Source organism: Grus americana, chromosome 3, assembly GCF_028858705.1.
Source record: "Grus americana isolate bGruAme1 chromosome 3, bGruAme1.mat, whole genome shotgun sequence".
Classification (NCBI taxonomy): domain Eukaryota; kingdom Metazoa; phylum Chordata; class Aves; order Gruiformes; family Gruidae; genus Grus; species Grus americana.
This window is the reverse complement of record NC_072854.1, coordinates 102127249-102154649: the sequence shown is the minus strand read 5'-3', so window position 1 is coordinate 102154649 and position 27401 is coordinate 102127249. Positions and strand designations below refer to the sequence as shown.

At 39.8% G+C, this 27401-nt stretch overlaps 1 protein-coding gene across 4 annotated transcripts in view; it reads left to right on the top strand.

Annotated features, from left to right (window-relative positions):
- The window catches only part of PTPN14 (protein tyrosine phosphatase non-receptor type 14), a 120584-nt gene that overhangs the window by 26545 nt on the left and 66638 nt on the right, over positions 1–27401 (top strand). For 2 of the 4 annotated variants that reach the window (XM_054819873.1, XM_054819874.1), the window contains exons 2-3: positions 17152–17477; positions 25053–25222. In XM_054819873.1, coding sequence (XP_054675848.1) covers positions 17304–17477; positions 25053–25222 — 344 coding nt within the window. In that variant the 5' untranslated portion in view covers positions 17152–17303. Of the gene's footprint in view, positions 1–2306; positions 2535–15718; positions 15740–17151; positions 17478–25052; positions 25223–27401 lie in introns of those variants that run through there. The other 2 variants (XM_054819875.1, XM_054819876.1) reach the window with 2 other exon arrangements.

Here is a 27401-nt window from a genome sequence, read left to right as displayed (position 1 = left end):
CTTGCTCAAGCAGATTTGTTGGCTGCTTATAACGTTCCAGACCATCTACATTTATATCCAGATATTTGTTTGGAGAAATATGACTTTATTTTTTCTTAGAAAATAAACAAATTTCAACTGTCTCTTGGATTTTTTTGTTTTGTTTTTCAGTCTGTTTTCCCTTTGGGATGTTAGTAGTACTTTTCAGATGCTGGATTTTACTCCTTTTTGGTTGCAAGAACTATAATACATGATGATGGTGTCATTTGCATGCAACAAAACTATCTAGGTGCTCTCTGTTTCAGATTCTAGATATGAAAATCACCCAGCTAAATTTCTGAAGACTTCTCACCAAATTCTATAAGCCAAAACCACAATGGCTTTGGGAAAAAATGCATTTAAATTACAGGCAGACGTTACAGTTCCTTTCCTGGAGTCATACTGATGCCAGTCTCGGTGCTTACTAACATGGCATAGGGCTTGAAAATGGCTGTAAAGGTTCTAAAGGCATTATCCTTCTCAAAGCTTTTCCATTTTAGAAAAATTAGCTTATCTAGCTGGCAATAAGATGTGATAGCTTTGACTGCGGTCAGTCCATTTCAGATGCAGAGCCCACAGAAGCCTTTTTCCCTCATGGGCACTTGTCCAACTCAATCCTTACTACCTTCTGCGCACGTCATGTACTGTCATAGTTCCTTTCTGTATGACTTGTAATAACTATTTGTTTCTTACCATCTTTTTCCCTGCTGCTGGAGCAGGAGAACTGTTTGTCTTTCTAAAATTAGATATCCATGGATACATATAATATTTTTCTCTGTTTAAACTTGGCAGTTTAAATTGCGTATGGAAAAGAAAAGTGTGTTCCACTACAGGAAGTCTGTATGCTGTATTCTTCATTTACAGGAGAATAAAATGTTACCCAGATTATTTCACTCTTTGTTCCGTAGAAGGAAAACAATACTTATATAAGCAGGTTTATACTAATGTCTATAGCCAGACTCTTCCTCTGTTTTCATTGTGCTGTATTCAGGGTACCACCCTGTGAAGGGGAGCTAACTGTATATTGGGATAGTGCTAAGGCACATCATTTTAATACCACTTCAGAGTTTTTATGTTGTTCCTGTCTTGTTTCTCCAGCTGAAAGAGGGTGTTCAAACCTCCTCAACTGTGTGGACTGTTCTTTAATGTAGGTCGTCTTGCCTGAACATCTCCCTTCAAGATCCCGGACAATCTTCTCTTGTGTTTGTAATTTCTTAAGTCTCCACAGGTAGCTGTAGTAGTGGTAAGAAATTATGTAGTACATTATTACTTTTCTTGTCTATAAAAGTAATTAGATCCCCTTAAGATGTATTAAGACTGTTCCAAGGAAAAGCGAAGTGAGAAATCAGGAGGTTATTTGACATCTAGGGTGGCAGGCAGCCTTGATTTCTGCCACCAGGCCAGAATGGGCTACCTCACCTTGTTAACTTTTTGAAACTAGTGTAATATTTTTCACATCTGTACACAAATATATCCCTCTCACTTCTATGAGGTACTAGATGAACAGAAGTGAACCTTCAGGAGTTGATAGCAATATGCAGTAATTGCTCTCTTCTGCTCTGTGAATAATAACCCACATAAATGGATTAGCCTGACTCTTGAAAATGGGTAATGAGTAGTTATGTTGGGCCTCTGTAGTGAAGGAGCTCAAAGAGAAATGAGGGTTGAGGTGGTTTCTAGCTCTGTTTTTGATCAGTGGTAAGAGTCCCATATTTTCGTCCATTTTTTTGTGTAGAACACAAGTTAGGTGAGTTACAGTTGCTTTTTACTAGCTCTCTACAAAAAAAAAAAAAGTAGATGAGCTTTGGCTGCAGTGGAAAAAAAGTGCAGCCTGAATTGGGAAAGGTGTTTAGAAGGGTCTGGTCTTCTAAATTATGTATGTTACTTAGGATTCATGCCACCCACTGTTTTACTACTTCAGAACGCTTTTGAAACTTGTACAAATTGGCCAACAGCTGGAAAGTTTTTTTGCCCTTTCCTATCTGCACTGAAGAAATGTTTTCTCTATGTTCTTTGTTTATCTTTGCCAACCTTTTTTTTTTTCCTCCTCCCCACTCTGTCTCCACTTTATGCCAGACAAAGTGTTAGGTTTTTTCCCCCTGTGCGAATGGAATATTTGCTCTACCTTAAAAAAAAAAGTTGGAATGTTTTTCTCCTGTAAGGCTGGATACTTTCATACCTCATGGTAAGGAGAGGGTTCTATTTGATTCTTACTAGCAGGCAAAACATCATTTAACCCAGTGACCTGAAGAAGGATTCTGCAATTTGGACTTGGTCTTGTGGCTCTACTAATTAATTTATTTTAAGTTCAGTTGTGAAAACATGGTAGAAGATTTTGTGCTGCCTTTGTTACTGTCAGAAGATATGTATCTGCCAGTGCATACATCCTACTGCCAGATAAAGTGATTGGTTTACTTGAGTGTTTAGAGGTAATAACGAAGGATTTTGAAATTTGTCTGTCATGAGAAGCTGGTGTCAGGATGCTACATCTCCCAAGCTGGCACACGCTTGCTCTGGTAAGAACTGAAAATACCTGCCACTTTTCAGAGTTTTAATTCACTGCCAGTTATTTATGGTGCAGCTGGGTTACCGCTTTCAATAGCTATGAACAGCTAACGCTGTGTCCTGCAGGAGCTGATGGTTCAGACAGGATAACGTGGTTGGAAAGAGGAACAAATCCTTTCATGCTATGGTGTTTAATGGTCCCCAGTGACACTTTGTTGGGAAATAAATGATGATTGCCTTCCTCTACCAGAACACCTGATGGAGTAGGAGGATCACAACAAGAAGCAGGGTTCTTGGACTGTCTTTCACATATTTTTTTTTTAAATTTTTTTTTCTATGACCTTTTGGGATTCCCTGTCAGTCCTCAATCTGTGAGGATTTGCTGTTTGGTTTGGGTTTATTTATTTATTTATTTATTACCTATTAGCTACTTTTCAAAACTCCACTTTATTTTCTTACTCTTTCTTGATATAATTGTAATGTTTACACTTGGATATTTTGCAGTATTCTTTTTCCAATTGAGTTCTAGGCTTTGTGTTTCTAACAGTTTGATATTATTTTTGGCATAAACTGTAGTATTAAGAGCCAGCTATATTTTACTCTGACAAGTTTATATATTAAAGTTTAGAAAAAGGACTGAAAAATGTAGCGGCTTGATTTTGGGGTATGTAATCAATGGTTGCCAATGAAAACTGGTGTTATGAAATCCCATAAGGATATATCCATATTCCATCAAATCTTCTTGACCTGGGACTGAAGAGAAACACAAAGGTATATGAGTAGTCATTTAACCACATTTCATGTTCCTTGCTTCTAGAAACTATAAAAATAGCTGGGTACAATAACAATAAATTCATTATTCTTACAAGGATATCCTGAATTTGACGTGCCAGTATATGACTTTGAACTTCAGTCTTACTTAGAAATGGAGGTTGTTTTGAAGATAGCCCTTCAGAAGGATTCTCCTATTTATGCTATGTGAATGCCTGTGTTATATTTAGGCACTGAAAATACTTTTGGACTGAGTGTCCTGTATTCTGCAGTGGGGGGGAGTGGCTGGGGAAGATATGAGCTGCACTTTCTTTCACGAGGATACTTCAAACTCTTTTCCAGCGATCCTGTTCTGTCTCAGAGTCAAGGCTGAACTGTGCTGCCTCCCGTCTCTCTCCCACAAGAGCAGGTTATAAATCCTCCTTACACTGGGGTGTGGGACGGTGGTTTGTACTGCAAACATAGTTTTTATTTAGCTGAAAGGGAATACTTTAAGTCTGTCATAATTGAGCTGCATACCTTTCCCAACCAAAGCAAGGCAACATCATGTCTTCATAATGTCTACTGTGCGGAGGGCTTGATATTTCTCCCCCCCCACCCCCACAAGTAGATCCAGTGTGAACTTGGAAATAGAGAACTGAAGGTCTTGATTCATATTTTGTATTTTCATTATAATCTATCAGTATCAAGAGGGAAGAGCAGAGCTGGTGGTATCTCTGAGCTGACTTGCACTTCACAGGGATTGTCAACAAATTGCAGGAGTTTCTCATTCCTTACTCTCCACAGTCTTTGTAATGGCTTTATCCGTCACTTCATCCCTGGCATCAGTTCTGTAAATAATTACCCCGTGACCCTTTGGTCCTTAGTAACTCTTTCAAAAGCACAGCTAATAATTTTTTATAAAAAGGGCAGACCGGTTAATTCTTGGCAAGTTTGTCTCGGAGCCTTGTCTCTGCAAATGGAGATGATGAACTTTAGCAGTAATAAACAGCTTGGGTGGAATTGCAGCGCACTGGCCACTTGGCAGGGAGTGCTTCTCTTTCCCTTCCACTGACACTGTTGCCTCATATACGGTAGATGTTGCTGTAAGACAACATCATGCGTGGTGTTATCTGATCCGGTTTTTTCATCACACACAGCAACTTACTATTCCACGATGATAGGTATTTGTATTATCACAGACTCGTCTTTGTGGTAAATTGTTGAATAAAATGTGCACTGGTATCACATCTTGGTCTGCAGTTTGATTTCTGTTCAACTTGTTGCCATTCTGCACTGGTTCTAGAAAGACTGTGGTTGGAGACATGTCTCAGTCCCATGCTGCATAGGTGCAGGTTAATTGATTTCACAGGAATGGTGGCCACACTTAACAGCACTTCAGTAGGCGTGAGTGTCTTCACAGCTGCCAAGGACAGGTTTTACTTCCTTTTGTTTAATGTGACCAGTACATCCATATGACATTGTCTATTTCTGCAGTAGAACTGGAGATTATGAAATTTAATTTCTTTTTTTCTTCAAAGTGGACATAAACATAAGGTTTCTTGCTATCCATCTTGTAGCTTGTGGGCTTGCTGTGCTAAATCATTTAGCTCCTTTAAGGCATGAGTGTGATCTGTTGTCCATGTCCATGTTAAGCTGCAGAGGAATGTGAATATCAGGCTTCAAGTTAAAGAAATGAGATGCTTCCAACTTGCTAACCAGACATGGAATTACAGGAAGGGCTGTACCACATGGGCTTTCTCCACTCTTTTTATTTTTGTTCCTTGTTTCTTCTCTTGCTTCTCCCAGCATTCCAGTTAATGCTGAGTGTAAATGTTAGGGATACCTGGTCTCCTTAGACTTCTGCAAGTCCAATTATGTGATACCAAACAAGAGAACGTGGTATGTACAGAGAGATTGTTTAACCATTTTTTATTTTACTTCACCTTCTTCTGGTGCTTAGGTTTTGTACTTATTTATAAGAAAGTAAACTTACATCATTTATATAGTTTTCTTTGCTTGTATTCAGTAGCACTTCAATGGCCACTGCAATGGATCAGAGTCCTACTTGTGCCACTTATATGTACGTGCATGTACAACAAATACACCTACCTGTGGTCATACAGAAGATGTTTTGATTTTATGCAAGTTGTGTTTAGATCTAGGTTTCTTTCATAAATCGTGCAACTTAAATTTGGAGTAAACTTACTGGTTTTTTATATGAGAACTAAAAGTGAGACTGAAAGTCCTGCTTCTCAGTTTTAAATCTGAATTGCTTGTAAAGAGCAGCAAAATAAGAAAAGGTTAATGTTAGCTGTTAATGTTTGTCTCCATTTTAATATACAAAGTCTATTTTGTAAGCTAGGGAGGGTCACAAGCTTACAAGTCAGTTTTGGCTCTTTGTTGCTCAAGTCATATGCTAGAATGTTAACTCAAAAATGGATTAATCTGAGCAAGGAATAATGCTGTTTTATTTTAAAGAAGAATTTCTTTTCAGCTCATGACCGAGTAAAAGTTTCTGCAAAGCATTTTTTCCCTCTGAAGTGTTACAAAGCAAGTACCTTCTCTAATAGGGTCAGTTAACAAGAATTAGGCTATAATCTCATTAAAAGCTGATAACCTCAAGTATGATTCCAAATAAAGCTATCATCATAAGTAGAGGGTGAATATTTTGTCCAGACTTGGGGGGAAAGGTAGTAAAGCATTTATTGCAGCGCTATTATGAAAGCTAAACAAAGAATGGCATGCCACAATTTTCAGAATTTATTACTGTGGTTTTGTGTATAAAGCTGTAACTTGTATTTTACTCTCCAAAACTAATACAGTTTTACTAGCCTTCAGTGCAAAGCTGTTCTCTTGAATAGAATTAATGACAAATAATGTTAGAGGAAATAAGCAGCCAATCTAAACTTACCTATTATAATACTGTTATAACTAAAAAAAAATTATACTTCTATACAGTGAAACAATATGGAATTACAGTTTGTACAATTCCTTCCTCTGGCAATGCAATTAGCAGCACTTATTGGAATGCTGTGGAAGTAAATCTGTAATTTTTCTCCCAAGCTCCTTTGAAAGATTTTGCAAAACATACTGGTGCTGAAGGATTCATATTGATGGCTTGACTGGTATTTGAGGCGTAAGCATTTCCTTGTTAAAAGTTATTAGGAAAAAACCATGACATCTGTTGTCAATAATATCTCAGTTCCTATGTGCTGACCAGGTAATTGTTTTCAAATCTTATTTATCAATGCGATCTGCAACAGAGATGAAGGAAGAACACAGAGGGCTGCTCACAGAGAGGGGTGCTTTTGTAGCCTTGTAATTCTGAGACACCGGTCAAAGAAGTCAGTCACTTCAAAGAAGGCTCTCAGTACCCCCCCGCCTTTAGCCATAAATCTTACTTCTAAGTATTTTGACTGTTTCAGGCTAGTGTTTAAGCCCACACAGTGGGCATTGGAAAATAATCCTTTAATACAGAAAGAAAAGTACCATTAGCTCATTTCCGGCAGCTATTCTGTATTTCAGATGAGGCGTTTTGCTGTCGAAACAAATGCAGTTATTCATAGACTATTTACATCAAGGCCTATATTCAGTAAAGATAACAGATTTACTTTCTTCATGCATGTGCCCACAATATAATCCTCCTTTGATAGAACTTGAAGGAATTTTTTCAGTGTTTTGTAGCGTTGATGCTTTAATGCATTGAGTAGTGGAGGGGCTTTTTTCCATGGAAGTTCAAAGGTTCATGTTATGATCTTGCATGAAGTATCTACTTATGTAACTAAATGTGCCCAGTTGTGGGTTAGGATGTACAGTGTACATACTTTTTTAATTTTATTTATCCTCTCTCTCCCTCCCTCTCCTCCCTTTCTCCTCCACCCCATCACACTTGGCTCTTGTTGCTTATCTGCAGCCACGCTTCCTCCATTGCATTATCCCAGTTCGTTATTTAATACCTGAATGGGATTAACTGAGCCTCTCTTGGGAAGTAGACCATTGCTCTGCACTTCGAGAAACGGAACAAAGTTTTATTCTTACTGTAAGCCTGCAGGTATGGGTCTTGCTTCACTTGGTGCCAGTCTGGTTACTGACATCAGTGTGGGCAGCAGTGGGTCTTGTTTCCATAAGAAAAAGGGTGGATGTGCAGTTTGGAGGGGCCACCACACTGTTTACATTTGATTTGTTGCAAGTCGAGTGCTTCTTGCTGATCTTTCCCCTCTCCCCCAGTTGTACATATGATTCTTCAGGCTTTACAAGACAGATTTTTTAAGAAAACGTTTTCTTTACTGGTGGGAATCCCAATATGTTGGAACCTTCTTACATTGAATATGTACCTTTTTGACTTTTGCAATCTTTAGAGTTAGAGGTAGTGTGATACATTTTGGAATCTGTAGTTATAACTCAAGTTTTCCTGTTTTCTGTTAATTTGAAAGACTTTATAATCTCCCAAATACATATATTAAAGGAAACAAAGGAGAATGGGAGATACACAAGCATGACTACTGTTTGAGTAGAAATTGTAGAGACTCAGTTGTATAAGCCATATTAAAATCAGAAGAAAGGCAGGAGCAGAGATATCACACCTTTATTAAGTGCATAGGACCATATTTTGCTGGGGTAACACGCCTTCCTGGCAGGGTCTTGGCTGAAAGCAGCATTGCGTTAACGCAGCTAGGCAGCTTCCAGTCTTCAGCTGACACCAGGATGGTGGTACCTGTGGAACGAGCTGCAGAGGCATATCTTGCAGTCTCACAAGTGTTGTGGCTATTTGCCTCTTAATCTCCAAGTGCTTTCTTGTCACCATCCCATTGCAAAATCCCAATACAGAAGTGAAATTGCAGCCAGCTCTTGAAAATAGGTATTTTTTTCATTAAAGCAGGATAGATGATGTTTAAACTTCTTTGACTTTATTTTTAACAAGATTTTTATTGCATCATTTGAAATTATAGAACAACTGCCACCAGTTTGTGCTAGTGCAGGTTTATCTAGTGTGAATGTACTAGGGTGTATCATTTTACTCCGTATCTGGTTCAATTACTCACCTCTATTAAAGTTATTGCTTCTGCTCTTTGTGTTATGCTATGTTTAGAACTTTTATTTGCAGTTTTACTCATGTCTTTCTAACATGAGAGAATAACAAAAACATGCTGTAAGTTTTTCTGTGGTTTTCACTAGGCATATCCTTCCCTGTTTTTATAATGGTTTTGCATGCCTATCAATCACATTTAGCAGGAAAAGTAATCTCCTGTAGTCACTATAGATCCAGCGAGCCTGAAGGAGTTGAAAACCTTTCACAAAGGTAACTAACGGAAAAAAAAATTAAATGACACTGATACTATGTTGCTACTGATTGTAGCCATTGGGGTAAAATAGGGACAAAAAGTGAAGAATCCTCACAAATCTTCTGAGAGGTTTTAAGGCACTTGGATGTAATTTATTTTAGATAGTTGACCCTTACAATAATGGTTGGGTTTTCTTGATCTTTGATTACTAGGAAGTGTTTAGTAAAACTTTAGGATGCAGGACCTTGTGCCTTTGGTGCCTTTTCTGAAGGGCAGCACTTAGAGAACAGGTGTAGTACCGGGTCTGAAAGAAGGATGTCCCAAAATACCGGTCTCGCTTTTCTTCTGAATGGTTTGTCTGTGTAGGAAACATAACCCATTTAGATTCTGCAATATTAACTCCTCTTATGGGCATTCAATTACAGAATAAATTGCTATCTTTTTTGGGAAAAAAAAAAGTTAGTGCATTTTGAATCAACTGGCTATTTTGGAGAAAGTAACTTTTATTCTAACATAGCTTTGCCATGCAGGAAGGATGGGAATGTGTTCTGGGGTGTACCCTTGCCTGCTGAGACCAGGAGCCTTCCTTGGGCTGTGATTTCACAAACTACTCAGCTGACCTGACTGACTGCTATCAATTAAGGCAGAATCACTCTTATATTTCCTTCTCTGAGCTGTGTGGTTCTGCTCTCTTCCCTGTGCCAGGTGAGCTACTCATGCTATCTCTAACTGTGAGCTATTTAAACTCACTAAGCAGAAAAGGATCCTATTCTATTACAAAGTTAGGGAGGTGAAGCGGCTCTACCAGGAGGAGGTCCCAGCACGTTTCCAGAGCTGGCATAAGACTCGCTGTGGTGATGCGCTCTGAAATTAAGGGGGGGAGGAAGAAAGAAAGAGAGAAAGAAAAAAAAGAGGTGGAGCTGTTGCAGACACCCGGCATGCACAGGTAGACAGCATTTCCTACTCAGTGAGGAAAACTACTGGGGTCTGGCATTTTGTTTTGTTTTAACTTTAGAGGACAAAGTTTGACAGGGTGTACAGGTGAGTGGTAAAAACTTCACCTTCATTACTGATATTCTTGTGGATTAAAACTGATCACAATGGCAACCCAAGTGTCATTTAGGTATGTTACTTGGTGCAGATGTTACTCCTGACTTGAAAGCTTACACTCAGAGTCCTTCATCAGTAGTTGCATTATAAAGATCTGTTGGATTGTTGAGGGTATTCTGGAGTGATGAGTAAGGCAGTAAGAGATAAGGCACTAATTTGCAGTTTGAGAAGTTCAAATCATTTCAGTGATAGAGACTGTTCATCAGACTGACTTAGTGAGATCCACAAAAATACTTGGTACTTGTGCACCTTGATGCAGAAGAGTAATTAGGTGTCTGCCTGATAGATTTGTATCCACAAAACTCCATAGAGCTGTTCTGTGGATGCACAAGAAAGGTGTTTTCACACAAAAAGAGTGGTGCTTTAGCAGGGGAGGAGAGGATAACAAAGGGTGCACCTACTAACATTTATACACTTCAGAGTTACTGAGTACATACTCTCACAGGTATTGCAATATAAGAGAGGAAAGAAAGGGTAGAATTTTAACTGGTCCAAATTGGAATGATTCTTTTGACTTTATTTAAACCTCTCTAGATGTTTTATTTGTATTTCTGCAAGCAGAATGTGACCCAAGTGGGATACAATGAAAACACATGACAACTTAGATATAAAAAAATCTGTTACAGCAAAGATGGATCTGATGGAAAATGGATTTTTTTTTTTTTCCCTGGGAAGGGAAAGCTGTGATGGAATTGGGAAAGTAGAAATGCTAACTGATGTGATTTTCGATCTTTGGCCACTGTGTATTGGTGTCTGGTGATGCATAGTAGTAGGAACAGTAGCAGTTGTCTTCTGCTTTGAATGTCCCAGAGTCCTTGGCATCTGTTGATGCACATGGGTGTGGGATCTCTGGATGCTTAGAGACTTTGAAAGTTCTGCATAGGATATAGTAATAGTTATAAAAATGAAATGAAAGTATCATTTTACTCTTTCCAGAATGTAGAGGTGAGAACGTTATTGGTTTTCTTACTATTTGGATTATGGTAAGACTTAAATCTCCCAAAGAATTTTTAAAGATTTAAATGCCTGGGGATGAGGTCCATGTCTTGCCACAGACAGCATAAACAAGTAGTTGAAATTAGTGGCCTTGCAACAGAAGGCTTGTGTTATGTAAGGGTTAAAACCCGCTTTCATCTGTCCAGAGATGAATTTGACTTCTGAGACTTTATCCGGCTTGATGGAAATTCCACCCATAACTGAGTGGGATACAGACACCTTGGTAGGTACAAGAATACTCCTTGCCATGCTCTACCTGCATAAAACTCTCACACGAGAGCAATCAAGGGAGAGTAAGCTATTTCACAGGAGAGATTTCCTCCTCTAGAGAGAGCTCAACTAGATAGAGATGGACTGTGCCAGATGTCCTCTCTCCCATACACTGTTATTTTTATTCTTCCCTAAAACTGTAGGCTTGCGCACCACTTGCTTACATTAAATGCTGCGGTCTCGCGCCCAGCCCAGGGTTACATACTTCTGTTAGGTGTGCTGCTGCTCCTGCAGTGCTAGGAATGCTGGAGGGGTGCCACGTGCTGTTGGTAAATACAGGCTGCAGTTTGACAGTAATTGCTTTCTTCCTGGAGTTTCAGAAATTACGTACAAAAGCAAATGAAGTGAGAGAAAGCATTCCGCTTTAAGTGCATTTCATATCAGATGCTATTTTTTTTTGAATGCGGTACAGTTAAATATATGAAGTCTGTAATAGAGGAGAGCAAGTCACGTTACTCGGAAATGTCCTGAGAGTTAGCTTGGCCTTAATTATTTATAAGCCTTTCTTCTCTCCTGGTCTTTAAATAAATTTAAGGAAGGAGGAAAATGCCCTGTGACTGGAGCAGTGCCCTTCACTACACAACGCAGCTGCTGCTGTATGGCCTCCTCCTCCTGAAATACGTAGCAGCTTCCCTTGCTCCCTTCAGTCTGTCTTTTAAAACTGCTAGCAAAAAAATCTGGCCAGTCCCAGCTGACTTTGGGAGAGTGAAGGAAGAATTTTTTGTATTTCTGGCTGCTTTTGGTTTTAGGTTTGGAAAAGGTGTGAAATATTTATTTGCTTTTTGTGTAGTAGTGGTTTGACCTGGTTACACTGTAATGTCTCCTAAAGAAAAAAAATACTGTTTTGGAAAGGTGCAAGTATCTGCATCAGGTAATTTAAACCCCTTGAGAGATTTTTATACTTTATACAGAAACTAACCAAGTTTTCTTAAAAATCAGAAGCAATTCTGGGTTACATATCACAGTGTGAATCTGACCTAGTTCTTCATGTGGGACTGGTCAGTGAAGAAGGCTGGCTGCTAATAAGATACTGTTACTTCTCCAGGTCATGATAAACCTTTGTCTCCCTAAACCACTACAGCTGTGCCATCTGTGGCTTGAAGGTGTTTCAGGTTGGTGCCCAGCGTTGTGCTTGGAAGATATTCTTGGTTACGTGAGATATGTGGTTATTTGCTACCTCTGTCTATGTGAATAACAGTATTCTGTTGCTGAACAACGGGGCAGTGGTATCTCTTGAAACCCGTTTTGTACAGGGAAGGATTTCTTGCAAGAATGCTCAATGATTTCTCCTCTCTCACCTTGCAAGATGCAGTGGTGGTGTGGGGGAATCAAATACCGTTGGAGAGATCATAATCCATATCTGCTGCCTTTGCACAGGCAATATGCTGGTGAGGCTTCTGTGTGTAGTTATTGAGTGGGATAAGTCAGCATGTCTTGAGTTGTGACTTACATGGCTTATATTAGTCTACATCTTTAAGCTGCTTTCTAGTGAAAGCTGTTAAGAGAACTTATGTTGTGCTTAGGATGAGATCATGGGTTAAAAGTTTAGTTTTATTTTGTGTCAAGTCTATTTTCATTCTTTATCCTTTTTTGCCACCTTCAGTCTTCAGTGTTACCTATAACCATTGACTTTATCCATATGGCTTTTTCAAGTAAATGACAAGAAATAGGATTCCAATGTCTGTGATAGCAAAGGAGTTGGCTGCTTGTTCAGTTTTTTTTTCTTGGTTTGTTGAAACGAGAGAATATTAAACTTTACCAAGAATCCAGTAAGACAAGGTATCTCTTATTTGTACTGATGAAACTGCATTTGGGATGGATGCTTTTTGAAAAAGCTGGTTTGATTTTACATTTTGTACACAATGTTTGTTATCAAACTGTTTCAGAAGAAATATTTTTGCAGAATGAAGTTTAGCTTTCAAATGAGCATGTGCTGAAAGGAGTTAAAGGTTTAAAATGCAGTCAGAGCACTCTGCTGGCCTGGTCCTGCACCTGGAAATTATGTTGGATGCACCTGTGTCCCTTCATGGCCCTGACCAGCCTCACCTGCTGGGGCTTCCACGCCCCGCCTCAGCCCACATGTCTGGGATCTCCATTTCAGATCAACCCAGGGCTCCCAGTCCCTGTCTGAGCTCTGTGGTTGCTGGTCCCCAGCTCTGTCTCCTGCTGCCCCAGATGGGGCTCCCTGGGTGGCCCCTGGACCTGGTTCAACCCTGGCCATGCCTTGTTGGGTCAATGGACCCATTTCCAGCACCCAGCTCATCTCCAGAAGGACTGCGCTGCAGTGGGTGAGGCTAGTGCCTTGCTGGGGTCACCCATGGGTCCCAGCTCACTCCCCATCCTGGGGCAACCCTGCTGCTGCTGCTCCCTGGCAATGCCCGTGCCCACACTGTCATCAGTGCACACCTGTCTAAGCCTTGTCTTAGTCTCTCAGACTTACTTTCTGAGATACTTGAGGGTTTTAGTGCCAGGCTTTTGGTTTTTAGTGGGACCTGATTTCCACTTCTGATTTTGAGATTTTGCTTTTGAATTGGTATTCATATCAGGTATTAGTGATGGCTCACCTAAAGATGAGTGGTTAGATGGGCAGGTAAATTGTATGTGCTTCTGCAAAGCCCTTTTTTATTATTATTTTTGTAGTTGTGCTTTCTGGGATATGGTTGGGGAACGTTTTTGTTTTGTGGTTTGTTTTTTTTTTTTTTTTTTTTGCTTTATATGACTACTAAGTAAGTACTTTAAACAAAGGGAGTTTCTATTTAACGGAATGTTTAAACTCCCAAGCTTATGCTCCTACTAAAAACCTTGTTTAATTCAGCACGCTTGTTAGAATAAGCTTAACTCGCAGAGAGCAATTGATACATCAATTTGAAGTATGACAGTGGGAAGAAGAAGAAAGAATCCAAAATAATCAAAACATGGGACAAAAAGAAAAAAGGAAAAATACCCAAGGTTTGTAAAGACCTCAATCTAGTTTCTTTCCAGAAAAAAAAAAAAAATTAAATAGAAAATGTCAGTTTAAAAGATGTCTTGTCTGTCTCTTTCACACCTGAAATATTCTTAAAAGAAATCCTTTTTTAAAAGCAGAATGAGTTCATAGTTATCTGATGAGTTTTTTATAGGCTGGCTTTAGTTTTTTTGTTTTAATTGTAGTGAAAGTGTGAGTTTGAGGAGGGGAGTGTTGTGAACGCCTGCATGGTTTGGCTAGCTTGGTTAGGGACGTGGCTGCTCCTGGCAGCCCTTTAACCAGGAAAGGAGATCCTGTAATGAAATAATCCTTCAGCTGGAAGACCAAAACCCTTGTATCTCCAGTCTTCTCCTTTTTTTTTCAGTTGTCCACAAAATAACTGTGAATAAAAATGGATGCTTCTGATGCCTTTAAGATTATACAAACATAAAGAAGCTGAATACTCTGTTTGTTTAGGAACCTGTAAGGACCAGGGCCTTTGAGATCTGATTTAGAAAGCCTACCAGAAGCTTTCTGAGTGTCAGCTTAACAGAAAACCCAAGTGGAAAGCTGGCCAAACATCGAGAAGATATGTAAACAGAGAAGTTAGATGTGCATTGAGTTGAGAATTAATAGCTATTACAGGCTGGACCAATCGGAGCCAGTTTAAACTCCCAGCCTCACCATCTCAATTCATTCTTTAATTGGAAACTAATTTAAGTGTGACATTTCATGTGAAAGAGCTGTCGTTGGGCATTCATGTATATTTAAGTGAAATGACAAAGTAACCTAAACCCTGTTATGCAAAGTGCATCCATTAACCTGTTTGTATGTCTGCATCTGCAGAAGATGGTGCTGGCTGACTGCCCTTGGTAGAATTGAGGAGAAACTGCTTTTACCTTACTGCTTCTTGAAAAACAGAGGAGATATTGTCCTTGTTTACCTGAGCATATGATATAACTTAGAGCAGTTAATTTACAATCCATGTTGACATTTCTGTTGTACAGAAATTGGTGGGTTTATTCCAGAGTAGCATGTTTGCACACAAGTCTTCTGGGATGGCTTATCCTGTGACAGCTGTAGTGTTCAGTGTGTCTGATGAACAAGGCCAATCACTTTTACTTACATTCATTTCATCTTTAGGCTACTATTAACTATGCAATTACTGCACAGAGGATGGCTCATATTCTGCAAGGAAATGTGAGCAACTAACAGTAGCGCAAGATAAGATTTTTTTCTTTTAAATGAATTGGCTAGCTAAAACTCTCCATGTGTCTGACTTAGAATAATCTGCAAAGCCTGAGACTGAATAAAAGTGCTATTCTTGATAAGACATAGTCCTCCACACCCGTCATTCTTTGTAATTTCCTTCCATTCTTCCTGCATTTCAACTTTGTGCTGTAGTTTTGGATAGGTTGGTAGGCAAGGTAATTGCCAAATAGTTGGCTAGGGGGTTAAAGCACTAGCCCAGCCTGCGTGTTTTAGTGCATAGATCTGCTGCCGTTCTCCTGAGTGATGTTGGACAAGCTGGCTAATGTTTGTTTCAATTCCTCTTCTGTGAGTCATGGGTAACATGTCCCTGCCTCGTCAGCTTGTTGTGAGGATTTATTCATGTGTCTTTGATGGCTTCTGATGTTACAGTGATGCAAGGTATAACAGTTCTCTCATGCAATCATGTGAAAATAATACATTATGTCTGTACCCACGAAGGTTAGAAATGGGAGATTAAACTACAGCGGCTAATTTGATAGGTTTGTTTGCACTTGAGTCAAATAGCACATGCCCCTTCTCAAAGTCTCTAGGCTTTTCTCTGGTAAAGCTAGTAGACTATCAGGGTAGTTGCACACCTGACCAGTGAGAGGTTGGTTGTAGTTTTCTGTTTGTGTGAGGTTTTTTTGGTTTTTGTTGCTTTAACTCTCTAACAAATGCTTTGGATAATACATTTTATCAAATATGTGATAGTTGTGTTTCTAGCATAATGATAATCACTGTAGTCAATCAGTCTGCTTCTAATAATCTCCATAGCAACTACATTCAGTAAAAAGTGAAAATAACTGATTCATGCAGTTCTATGCCAAATGACACATTTGAGCAATGTACTATCTGTTTGAAATGTCATATCCAGCTAAATGATGCATACTCTGCTGGCAATGCTTTCCGTTGCTTCTCTTAAGAAGCAAGGAAATTGGAGCTAGGTTTTGTTTGCAGCACTGTGTGTTAAGAGAAATGGACTTTTAAATGCCAGCGTTAGTGTCCCTCCATCTCTTTCTCCAGAATATTCAAACAAACCCAGGAAAGCTTGATAGCAAGTAATTTGCTTTTTATTTCTTTCCTCTCTGCATGTGGAAAGTGACATTTTAAAGCTGGTTATGCCAGTGCAAATGCTTTGTTTTGGTTTAGCTTGAACCTGCTCCTAACTAAACTACTTTTTTAAAAAAAGAAGTGGATCTCGCAGATGAGGATCATAGCTTCTTAAATGTCATTATTTCTGTATCTCTACTTCTTCCATCTACATTGTATTTTGGCTTAACAGTTGCATGTCTCTGATAAATTTTAGGAGGAGTAATAAGAATTATTACTAGAATATGTGTTCTCTTCCTCCCACGCAGTTTTATCCTGGTTTCTGACAGCTGCTCCTGCAGTTACTCATTCCACCTGAAAGGGTGAAATGCAGAATTGCTTTGGGAGCTGAAAGTGAGCAAAATGTCAGGGATTGCCTCAGAGGAGCCTTCTCTGAAATGGCTGGGATGCTTCTTGCCTTTCACATGCATACTTTAGGTTTGATTTTTTTCAGAGGTGCTGAGTGCCTGCATTTCCTGCTGACTTCAGCCAGCCTTTCTTCTTTCAAAATCGCACCTCTTTTAAATGCCTCTATTCCTTAGCTTTTTAAGCTAGCTTTCAAAGCTGGCCTGAGGGCACCAAAACTTAACTTGAAGATTATGTTATAGACCCCTGTGGTGGGGGTAATGGTGGGAGAGTTAGCACCTCTGGATGTGTGCCCTGTAGAGTTGCTGTTTGCACTGAGCTTCTCAAAGAATGGCTTTGCAATTAAATCTGTGCTTTAAATTCAGTGCCAAAATAGAATTTTGAAAGATTTGTTATATAAGGTGTTCTTTTGGGAGGTGTAGTAAGCACCTGGCAGTCCTGTGTGTGAAGGTGTTTATTTTACAGTTGTAAACGTGACTCTTTTCCTTTAAGCTTTTTTATTTTCCACTGATCTTTAGGAACATCTTATTTCACACTTAACTCTACTTACTTGTATGTATTTTGCAGAAATTCCTTGAAGCTTGCCCTGGGAATGGACAGCTACCTCCATTTCTGGAGGAGAGTAGTGCCAATTGAAGAAGCCTTCAAGGCAAGTCGACAAGTGTGCTGATAACTCTCAGGAGAGTACAGGGAAGGGGCAACCTTCCGGGCCAACAGCCATGCCTTTCGGGCTGAAACTGCGACGGACCAGACGCTACAATGTCTTGAGCAAGAACTGCTTTGTGACGAGGATCCGTCTGCTGGACAGCAATGTGATCGAGTGCACCCTCTCTGTGGAGAGCACGGGGCAGGAGTGCTTGGAAGCTGTCGCTCAGAGGCTAGAATTACGTGAGGTAAGAGTAACCTGGGAAAGACCATCTGTCACTGTATAATTTGACACATTTTTAGCTCAAGCAGTCTGTTTGTTTGAATCATGTTATTCTCAGAGCTGGCCAGATACGATCAGCAGCTGGAGCTTGGACAAACATGTTCTGGTTGCATGAAAACTGAAGGTAGAATGGCACTCAGGGTTTTGTGCTGTTGCTCATTCATCATAGTTTTGAGAGCTCTTTGAAATATGAAGATGAGGTTTCTTTGTTTCTTAGAAAGCGATGGGTGTTACTTTCTGAACTGGGGTGCCGAAGGCCAATTACAGTAACTTTTATCTGAAGGTAACCATGGTTTCACCACCACTGCTGGTTGAATTATGCTAGGGGAAGGAGACCACTGGCTTTTAAATATCCACCTGCATATAAATATATTCTTGTTACTAACATCCTGAAAAAAGCAACAGTTGTGTTACTAGCAGGAGCAACTAGTAGCGGTTTGAAGATGGTGGATTTTTTTCTTTCTTTTGTTACCTGAAATATTTCACATCTGAAACTCTGAAAGGTTTCTTTTCCCAATGCTTCTGAAAAGGTTGAAGAAACCCAGTCTTACTTTATTGAAGACTAAAATCCTTTATTTTCTACCTCTTGCTGTAGAGTTCAGTGTTTATTTTAAAAAGGCCTCAACACTTAGAAATATCTCTCCAATGTGCATGGCACCAATGAACTGTCTTTTCTTACCTTCTGTGGGATCCTTGCATGTATCCTGCATGCTTCTAGGCAGATCAGAAGTTGAAAACCATTGCCTGAAAATTGCTGCATTATCATCTGACTGTCCTGGCTGATGCTTTCTGTAAGCACACCTGGGAAATCTAATAAGCTTGCAGTGTCTTACATCTGTTGGTCTGTGACCCTTTGTAATGGTGGCAACTGGAAGGTAGCATACAAATAACTAGTTCAGGTGAAAACCAAACAAAAACTCCTTTTGTATATCAATAATGATAAAGAATGAGAGAAGAATCTCTCTCTGTGTGGGTGTGTGTGTGCAGAATAGACAGGAGAATGTGTAGGCAGGAATAGGGCAGAGAGTCAGAATGTCGCATAGTGATTTTTCATACTTGTTTTGGGTTTTTTGATGTGGATTTTAGTAGACTCATGTTCCCCCTCTACTTCTAGAGATTAAGATCTCCCAGTAATTACCTTTTTCTTTTTTTTTCTTTCTGTTGGTGATGCTTTTGGGTGTCATTAGGTCCTTCCCTTTCCTTCCAGTGCAGAAAGGAGTGAAATGAATGAAGTGGTTCTCCTTGTATTCCTTGTGGGCTTATCTAGTTGGTATAGCAGAAGTCTGGGGCCTGATCATTCTCTCTGGAGGTCCACCTGCGTTTGCGAACAATAGCCCCATCAGCGGGTTAGCATTCTTTTCCACAAAGCATTTTGTGATTTCAGAACGTGTTTTGTTCCACTTTGGAACAAAGCCCGAAATTTCAAAATTTTCCAGAGAAGAGAGATTGGACAGTAGAGTAGCAAAGGAAGTTGTTTTGGTTAGTGTTCAATTTCATGGGGGTTTTTCTATTGCTTTGGGTTTTGCCTTTTCAAAATTATTTGTGTCATGCAAAAAGAAATATGTCAGCACTAAAAGTTTGTGTTTCAAGATAAAAAATATTTTAACAACACAGAAGAGAATGCTTTGATGTTGTTGGAACACTTTTCCCTTCTTTCATCACCCTCCCCACTTTTTTTTTCTAAACAAAGTTTTGGCAATGTTGAACAAATTTTGTAAAGTTCAGATTTCAACAGTACAGCATTTTTTGACAGAAGGTTTGGGTGTTTTGGTTTTTTTTAAATCTCTTTTCCTGATTGATTCTGGTAGCATTCATTGCTGCTTTAAATGTTTAGGAGAGAAGAGAATTACCAGCCTCTTTCAGCTCTGAGAGGGTCTCCCTGTATCCTCTTCTGCTCCTTTCAAGAGGAATAATTGCAGCTAGCAAGCTTGGACGTGACTGGTGCTGGGTGCTGACCTTTCCTTCAGACCCAAAATTCAATTATTCTGCCCCTGTAGTCTTCCTGCCATCATTTGTGGGGAAACAAGGCTGAAGCAGTCATTTGGTGACTGTCCCCTTCCCTCTCTAGGCTTACCATCTTTTTTGAACTCACTGGCCAATCAAATGCTACAGAAGGGTTAAAAATAGCTTGACAATGCTCAGATTTCTACAAGATTTGTGCAGCTGGATAGCTGAGTAGAGGAGAGAAGCCCGTTAAGTGTACCGAAGAGAAAATCCTTGCAAGTGTCTATATTGGAGAGACATTTTAAATTCCCCAAATGCAGCAAAAACTTCAGCTGGAATATGCCCTTTCTTAGAAATCTTGATTAGCAAACTATGATGTACAAGTAAGGAAGAAAATAAGCTTCATTAAATCCCACACTCACAAAACAGTGCTAAAATCCTGTTTGTCTCCTCCATGCAGTCTTAGGTAAGAACATGTGTTCTCTTAAAAGTAAAGATCAATTTTTGTTTGATACCTCAGTTTGGTCTTGCATTTAAATAAAATCCAGGTGTACCCCAACGTTTACCTTTGTGTTAGGAATACATCCATGTTTCACTCAAGCCAATTTCTTAGAAATAAATAAAAAACTACCCAAACTCCCCCTGCTATAAAACAAACCTGTTTGAGATTACTGTATGTATTGTTGTGAAGGACTGTCGATCATTATACCACACATGACTGAAAAACAGTGTCTAATGGATTATGCATATTTCTATTTGATCTCTGGGGAATGCAACTCCCTCCCTGACTGAGTCAGGGTTCAGGAATAGGTCAGTAGAAAATGTAGCCATGTAACTACTGTAAAATCTGGTTTTATCCTTTTCGGCAAAGCTCTTGACAAAGCATCAGGTCTTCTAGTTGAACAATCACTGGTTCTAATAAAACGAACTCTTATGTCAGCGTTATGTAAAAAGTAAAGACGAGAAGAAGGGATGAAGGCAAAGAGAGGAAAGACAAGGTCAGAAATGTAATTTAACAATCTCGTATGTATGTGTACAGGTTATAAGAAGGATTTTTTTTCCCAATATAAGTCTCTCTAAGTGAGACTAAGTGAACCTGCTTGAAATAGCAGAGTAATCTGTACAAATCTGTTGTGAGACTTCATGTCTCTCGTTCCTTTTTATTCTCCTTAATTCACTTTATAAAATGATAAAAAGTTTAAAGTTGGCTTGAGAGGGGAGGGAAGAAGGTCCTTCCCAACCAAAATTATTCTTCCAAGCTGAATTTCACAATGGTACCTCCAGCACTATGATGCTGCAAAACCCACCCCAAAGCAGGTGTATGGTGGGCCGAGCATCGCAGGCAGATGCTGACCACTGTGCAGAGGTGGCCATTTGCTGCCATCCTGACCTTTTATTTGTGCCCTAGAAGGTGTTCCCTCCGCATAGGGCACTACTGAAAACCTGTGTTCAGCAGCCAGGTTGCCTCGAAGTTTGGCTTGGTTTGACTCGTCATGCCAGTGAAGCTGGGATGGGGTTCAGGCGGCGCTTGGACAAGAGACCTTCTAGGAACAATTAACTGCCATAAATGGTGCCTCCCCCTCTGTGCGAGCGCCTCAGGGTAGCAGGGTTTAATGCTTTTTGCCCAGAGGAGCTGGAACTCTGCCTCTTTCTCAAGGATAAATATTTAGTTGGCTGCTTAGCCAGATGCTTTCATAAACACCGAGCCTGTCTGGTTGGATCCTTTCGAATGAGGTTTGCTGGTTTTAGTAAGTGTCTGTCATCTCCTGTTGTTGGCAATTCTACTCTTTTTGCCGGACATAAAGGCAGGGGCAGTTCTGGACTTAGAAGCATGGCTAAGTCCAAGTCCAAAACTAGTATGTTGTCTCTTGAACTGGCAGCTAGAATGTTGTCTCTTTTAAGACTTCTCAGCACAGGTTTTCTGTATCCAGTTTTCCTTTCTGCCTCACCATATTTCAAGGATTGCCTTTCAATGTAGTGTTGTTGGGGCGTGCAGGTGCTTTGGTTCTTGGCCACCACTTTAGCAGAGGACCACAGTTCCTGGAGGAGTGCAAGCCAGTTTCCTTGTACCATGTATGAAGTCATGTGTGGTAGGTAAGAAAAATTTTAAAACCTTGAGAGAAAATTAATGTAAACTCTTTTCTAACAGAGCTCTTTGTGTGTTTGCAGATGAGGCAGACCAAAAGCACTGGCACCTGACGTTCTTTGTCTGCAGAATGGATGTGTATGCATACGTTTAGCATTATAAAAAGCTTTCCTTCAGTGTGTATCACCAGTCTGTCAACTGCAGCTGGAGGAAGATTTTTTTATTTTTTGGAAGTGAAAGCATCATTCACTTTCTTTGCCACTTTGACTGCTGATATACCTGCTAGAGCAGCCCATGTTATTTCAGAGTCTGCCAGGTGTAGGTGTAGATATTTATTCCATGAAAACTGGAATGAAGTCAGTGGTTTTGTGGGCTGGAGTGTATGGCAACACATGACTTGGATTCTGTAAGACCTTCTGGACAGTCATATGCCTGGTCATAGCATACTGAACTTGATGGTCTGGCCATTTTCAGTCCCATGTTCCTCTGTTCCTGTTTGGGAATTATTGTTGTTCCTCGGGGAGAGAGTCTCTTCAGGCATTTGCGGCGGTGGCTATAGAAGTCCTTCCCCACTGTGAGTTGTTAAAAAATGCTAACGTTTTCAAGAAGGAAAATTCCTGGCGACGGGCAGCTGACATTCAGATAACTGTGTTGGTTGTCTCTCCAAAGTGCATGCATTTGTGACTTGAGCTCTGCTCTGCAGTCCCTGTGCTTCATCTGCAATTGCTCGATGCTCTCCAGGCTGCTTTCCAGGAAAACAGTTGTCTTTTTGTCGTGGGAAATGCATGCTGCTGTGGTCGGTCCACTGTATCTGCTGTAGTCTAGAAGCTTAAACATTGCGTTCCCTTCACTTTTTATTCCTTGGAAGTGATTCAGGATTCTGGATTTGGTACTTGAAGAGCCTTTCTACTGTAGCAAATCTAAATTTTTTGTCCCCCTGCTCCCACTCAAAGGGGAGGGACTGTGCTCATTTGAGCTGTTTAATTGCAATACCCTTAATCCCTTGAATAACTCTTTTAGACTTCGGACTCCAAATCATCGTAGTTGCTAGATGCTTTACTTGACACTGCAAATTTGGGTCCTGGGTGATGTGAATGTTTACCTTTCAAAGTAATAGGGAAGCTCTGTTTTTACAGCTCTGCACTGTTTCTTGCTGAGGATGAGCTGCCCTGCAGTGATTTTTAAGAGTTTGTGTGTTAAAGGATTTCCCTTATGAGGTGGTAAAATCACTGTGGGTTTTTATCTACCTTCACATGAATTCCTTTGCTGTCTCCACTGTCCCTCCCACCTCCATTTTAATCTAATTTCAATCATGGTGAGCTTGTCAGAAAGAACTTCTTATCCAGTGATGACTCCAGAGGGGGAGTGTATCAGTGAATTGGTTAGCTTTAAGTTTATCCTATGGGAGATTCTGGCTTCTTGATTTATTTGTGCCCTGGATTGATTGATTGATTGAAGATACCTTTAAATTCTGGAAGGAAATACTACATTTATTCTCTTCAGAAAAAGAACTAGCTTGCTTTGCTGTACCAAACTGACCTTGAAGAGAAAGGACGGAGCAGTATTCAAGCTATACTGCAGATTTGTCAGGCTTAATTGAGGAATCAAGTTGAATTAGTTATCACCTTAGTTAAATGTTAGTCTGGACGTTTTCCAAAGTTGAAAATATGCACATAATGAGACCCTAAAGTAAATACACCTGCACTCCAATTCAGAGTTCTTGCATGTGATGCTCTCAGCTATAAAATATTTGGAGCAGTGTTGCCCCTGCTGGCTTGTTGTTATTTCTAAGCATTTTAATTTTTCAATATTGCATTAGTTGCCCTTGTGTTGTTTGCTAAGTCATGGTACGTGCAATGGTTTTGAGAGAAGTATCCTTACCAAAGTGAAACAGGCTGTTGATGGTGGCTTTTGCAAAGTATAATGGTTGCAATTTGGTTGCTACTTTTGAAGCATTTTTATTTAAAAGCGTGAATGTCTGGGAAATCCAGTTGGTGAAATCTTGATGGTTGTTTTATAGGCCAAACTTTCAAATGTATTAAAAGTAATTTCAAATGAAAGTTTTATAAAACAGCAAATAGGGATTTTTCTATTCTTTTGTCTCAAGTATCATTATTTAAAATGTGGTGCTATGTTAAGGGATTGTCACTGCCTGTGGAAGGATCGTTGTCCAGGTAAGTTAAGCTATAACAACAAAATAAGTGTTTTATTTGTTTTAGGGTTAATCTAATCCAACTGACTCCAGATACAATGAAAACTTTTCAGTAGTTTCCATAAGATTAAACACCAAGAAAGAATAATTTCTTGAAATAAAATGAGAGAAATATGCAGAAATATTAATGATCCCGCTTTCAGATCCTAAATCTGCTTGGTGTCCACTGAAGTGCCTCTCACAGTTTCTGTTTCGTTCCAGTGGTAGTACAGAGTGGTATTTCATATTGAAGGCATTGCTAGAAATCTCCAGATGCTGTCAGCTGAAATACTGAAGAAAAAACTGTTGATACAAACTTCACAGTTAAGGCTACAGTCAGATTTCCAAGCAACTGATGGATTAGTTGCTTTGCTAAGCATGAACCCTTTTTTTTTTTTTTTTCCACCTTTTCATCAGATCTGTAGTCACAGTACTTGCTGTTAATTATGGTATGCATTTGCCTGCAGTAGTAGATCAGTGTGTTTAATACAGTGATTTAAGGGCTTTTCGACAGAATCCTTCATGATGGATTGGCTATTCCTTCAGCTGCTTATTACCAATTTGTAGTATTTGAAGCTCTAGTTCTGAACGCCCTCCACCCCAGCAACAGTCCTGTGTGGCTTATACAGGAGGTACTACAGCCAGTGAGATTTACACAGGATAGGAAGTAGCTGAGGTTTTCAACCTGGTATTTCTGTAAGAGCCTAGAGCGATCAACTTGTGTGTGTGATGTGCATTTTAAGTGTAATAACTTGTCCGTCATAAAACCTTGTGAGTGCATTTTTAAAAAAAATAGTGAACATGTTTATTGGGTAAACTGTTCTGGTAATGGTAGATATTTTCTGACATATGCGTGTGGGTTTGCATTCTTTTTTTATAGTTGGAAGAGTCCTTGTCCTTTGCCTGCAGTGGGCCTGATCCAAAGTCTCATGAAGCCTTTGTGCTTTGATTCAGACTTCACGTTTACCGTCTGGTCACAAGGCACAGGTGTAAAAGGAAACGAAGACTCAGGACACTTTCTGTAAATCATTTATGTCACCTGTGCCATAATGTGAGCTAGATCTCTTTAGTATGCACTTAGGAGAGATGGTAAGGGGCAGACAGTACTCTGTGAAGTATATTATGTTGTAATATGAATTTGTCATTGTTTTTAAGATTGTCCTAAAAATAAAAAAGGACAGTAGAAAAGAAATTATTCTGATTTTGCATATGGAAAAAATTACACAATACCATCTGTTCTTATTTGCATTTGTGTCATTGATTGTGTGTGTGATCTAGCTGAAAAAGGTAAACTGACACTGTTTTGTTTCGTTATCTAGACACACTACTTCGGCCTTTGGTTTCTCAGCAAGAGCCAGCAAGCCCGCTGGGTTGAACTGGAAAAGCCTCTGAAGAAGCAGCTGGACAAATTTGCCAATGAGCCTTTGCTTTTCTTTGGGGTAATGTTCTATGTGCCCAGTGTTTCCCGACTGCAGCAGGAGGTAACAAGGTATGTGGTTTCCTTCTGTTCACGCTATTGAGATATAGGTGGGAGGGAATGGACAGTTGCTCTGTTTCTGGCATTCAGTATTTGCTCGGGTATCATCTGGTCTTTTCTGATGATTTCCCAAATAGGAAAAAATGCGAGAAATCACCACTTGACTATATTGGGGGGGGCAGTATTGGTGAATGATTATACATGACCAGCTGCAGAAACAAAAACAGAATAATAGATATTTGTTTAAAAACCTGACATAAATTTTAAAAGGGACCATGGTGACCATACTCTTTTTCTGTAACCTTCTGCTGATTAAAAGGAAGCCATAGGCAACTTTGGCATCTTTCTGGGTTTTGCCCATCCCACTCCTGATTTTTTTTTTTCCCCTTACGCTTCACAAAAGGATTAAAATTGTTAGAGGGTATTAGTCCTTTAATTATGAGCAGGGTGTACCTTTGCAAACAACTTCAGTGGGAATTACTCTTTTATTCAGAGCCCTGTACTGCAGTTGTAACAATGCAACTGTTTTGAGGGGCTATTCTTGTAAACCACATCACTGTGTGGTTTTTGCACATCTGTGCTGTATTTAAATTAAAAAAAAGAGAGAAAGAAAAAAAAGCCCACCTCACCCAAAAAGGGGTGGGCTTGTTTTCTTTTTAACCAAAATTATTTCATTTATCTGTTCTAGAGCAAAGTTGCATCAGCACAACTTGAGGTAAAGCCTAGAATAAGTAGGTGAGGGCTACAGGGTGGCAGAAGCCTCCACACTGAAAAAGTGTTCTGTTGCTACAAACCTGAAATTCACCATGTAGTCATTATGTCTAAAAAAGATGTATAAATAGTGGAGAAAGAGTGGCTTTAATTCTAGAAGGTGTGCAAGATGTGAAGCCAGTTTTTTATATTGCAGATTGTGTATTTTAAAGGATTTTTTCCTAACACTGAACTGGAGGATTGACTTCGGTAGGATGCAAAAGATTTGATTCTTAAAATGTCAGCTGTCAAGCAGTCCCTTGACTACTGAATATGCAGAATTCTTGCCAAACAGTGGGCTGAAAGCATCAGAAAATTTAAATTTCCCTGGGAATGGACTGAACATCAATGCTTGTCTGTATCTGTGCGTTCCTGCTTTGTACGTGTTGGGAGAGGGAAGCCTCATACCTTTTCCTTCAGAATTATTAACGTGCAGTCAGAATGTCTGAAATGTTCTGTTGTTCGCTTTTGTCGGCCCAATCCTGGCATAGTTGTGTGCAAGGAAGCATTGTAGCTACTTGGATGCTATTATCTCTTCAAGCTGCAGCCTGCAGTGCTGATTGCTCATTCATAGCTCACCTGCAGAGGTGTATTTGCTCATTCTGCCCAGGTTGGCAATAACAAAACATTTCAGTGACAATTGAACTTCGCAGCACTCTCAGTTGGAGTGGCTGCTGAATTGTTTTTCTTTCTGAAGTGATTGATAACATAAGCTACAGAGTCTTATAAGTGCCTCTTACGTTTCTTTAAATGTCTGTAGCAAAACCAGCAGCTTACTAATGGATCTCACACACAGAATAGCCTGTTAAGATTTTTTTATTTTATTTTTTCCCCCCTGAAGTGGAATTGCTTCACTGTAGATGATGAGATGGCAGCAAACCTTCAACTGTGCAATGCTAGGTAGATGTGGTAAATCTCATGTTTGAAGCAATGAGTGTGGGGGCATGGAGGACTCTTCTGAAAAAAATGGTGGGGAAAGGCTTAGTCTAAAGTGTGATTAGATGGAGAGATGGGAAGGATTTGGTAGATTTTTTTTTTGCCTTTCCTCTTGGTAGACTGATAAAACTTTTTTTTTTTTTTTAAATTGAGACTGGCTACTTTTAGGATTAGGCTTGATCATGATACGATTACCTGTGATGGTGAGGTAGGCACTAGACTCACCCACTCAGTGCCTATGTATTTGACTTCTGTTTACATACAAATGACAAATCTCTCTTCAATGCAAAACTCATGACTAGACGCTTCATCTCCTTCTGGGAAGCTGCAGAACCACCACAAACCAACCAACCCAACCCTAAAACAAAACCATCACCAAAGGCTGAAGCTGTAAGCTAGGGACAGCACTGCTAGCAGTGAACCTGTTACCTTTGTAACCTTCTCTTGGCAGAAACATCTCCAGCCCTGAGCTTGCCTGGCCATGTTTGGAGCTTGAGGTGAAACC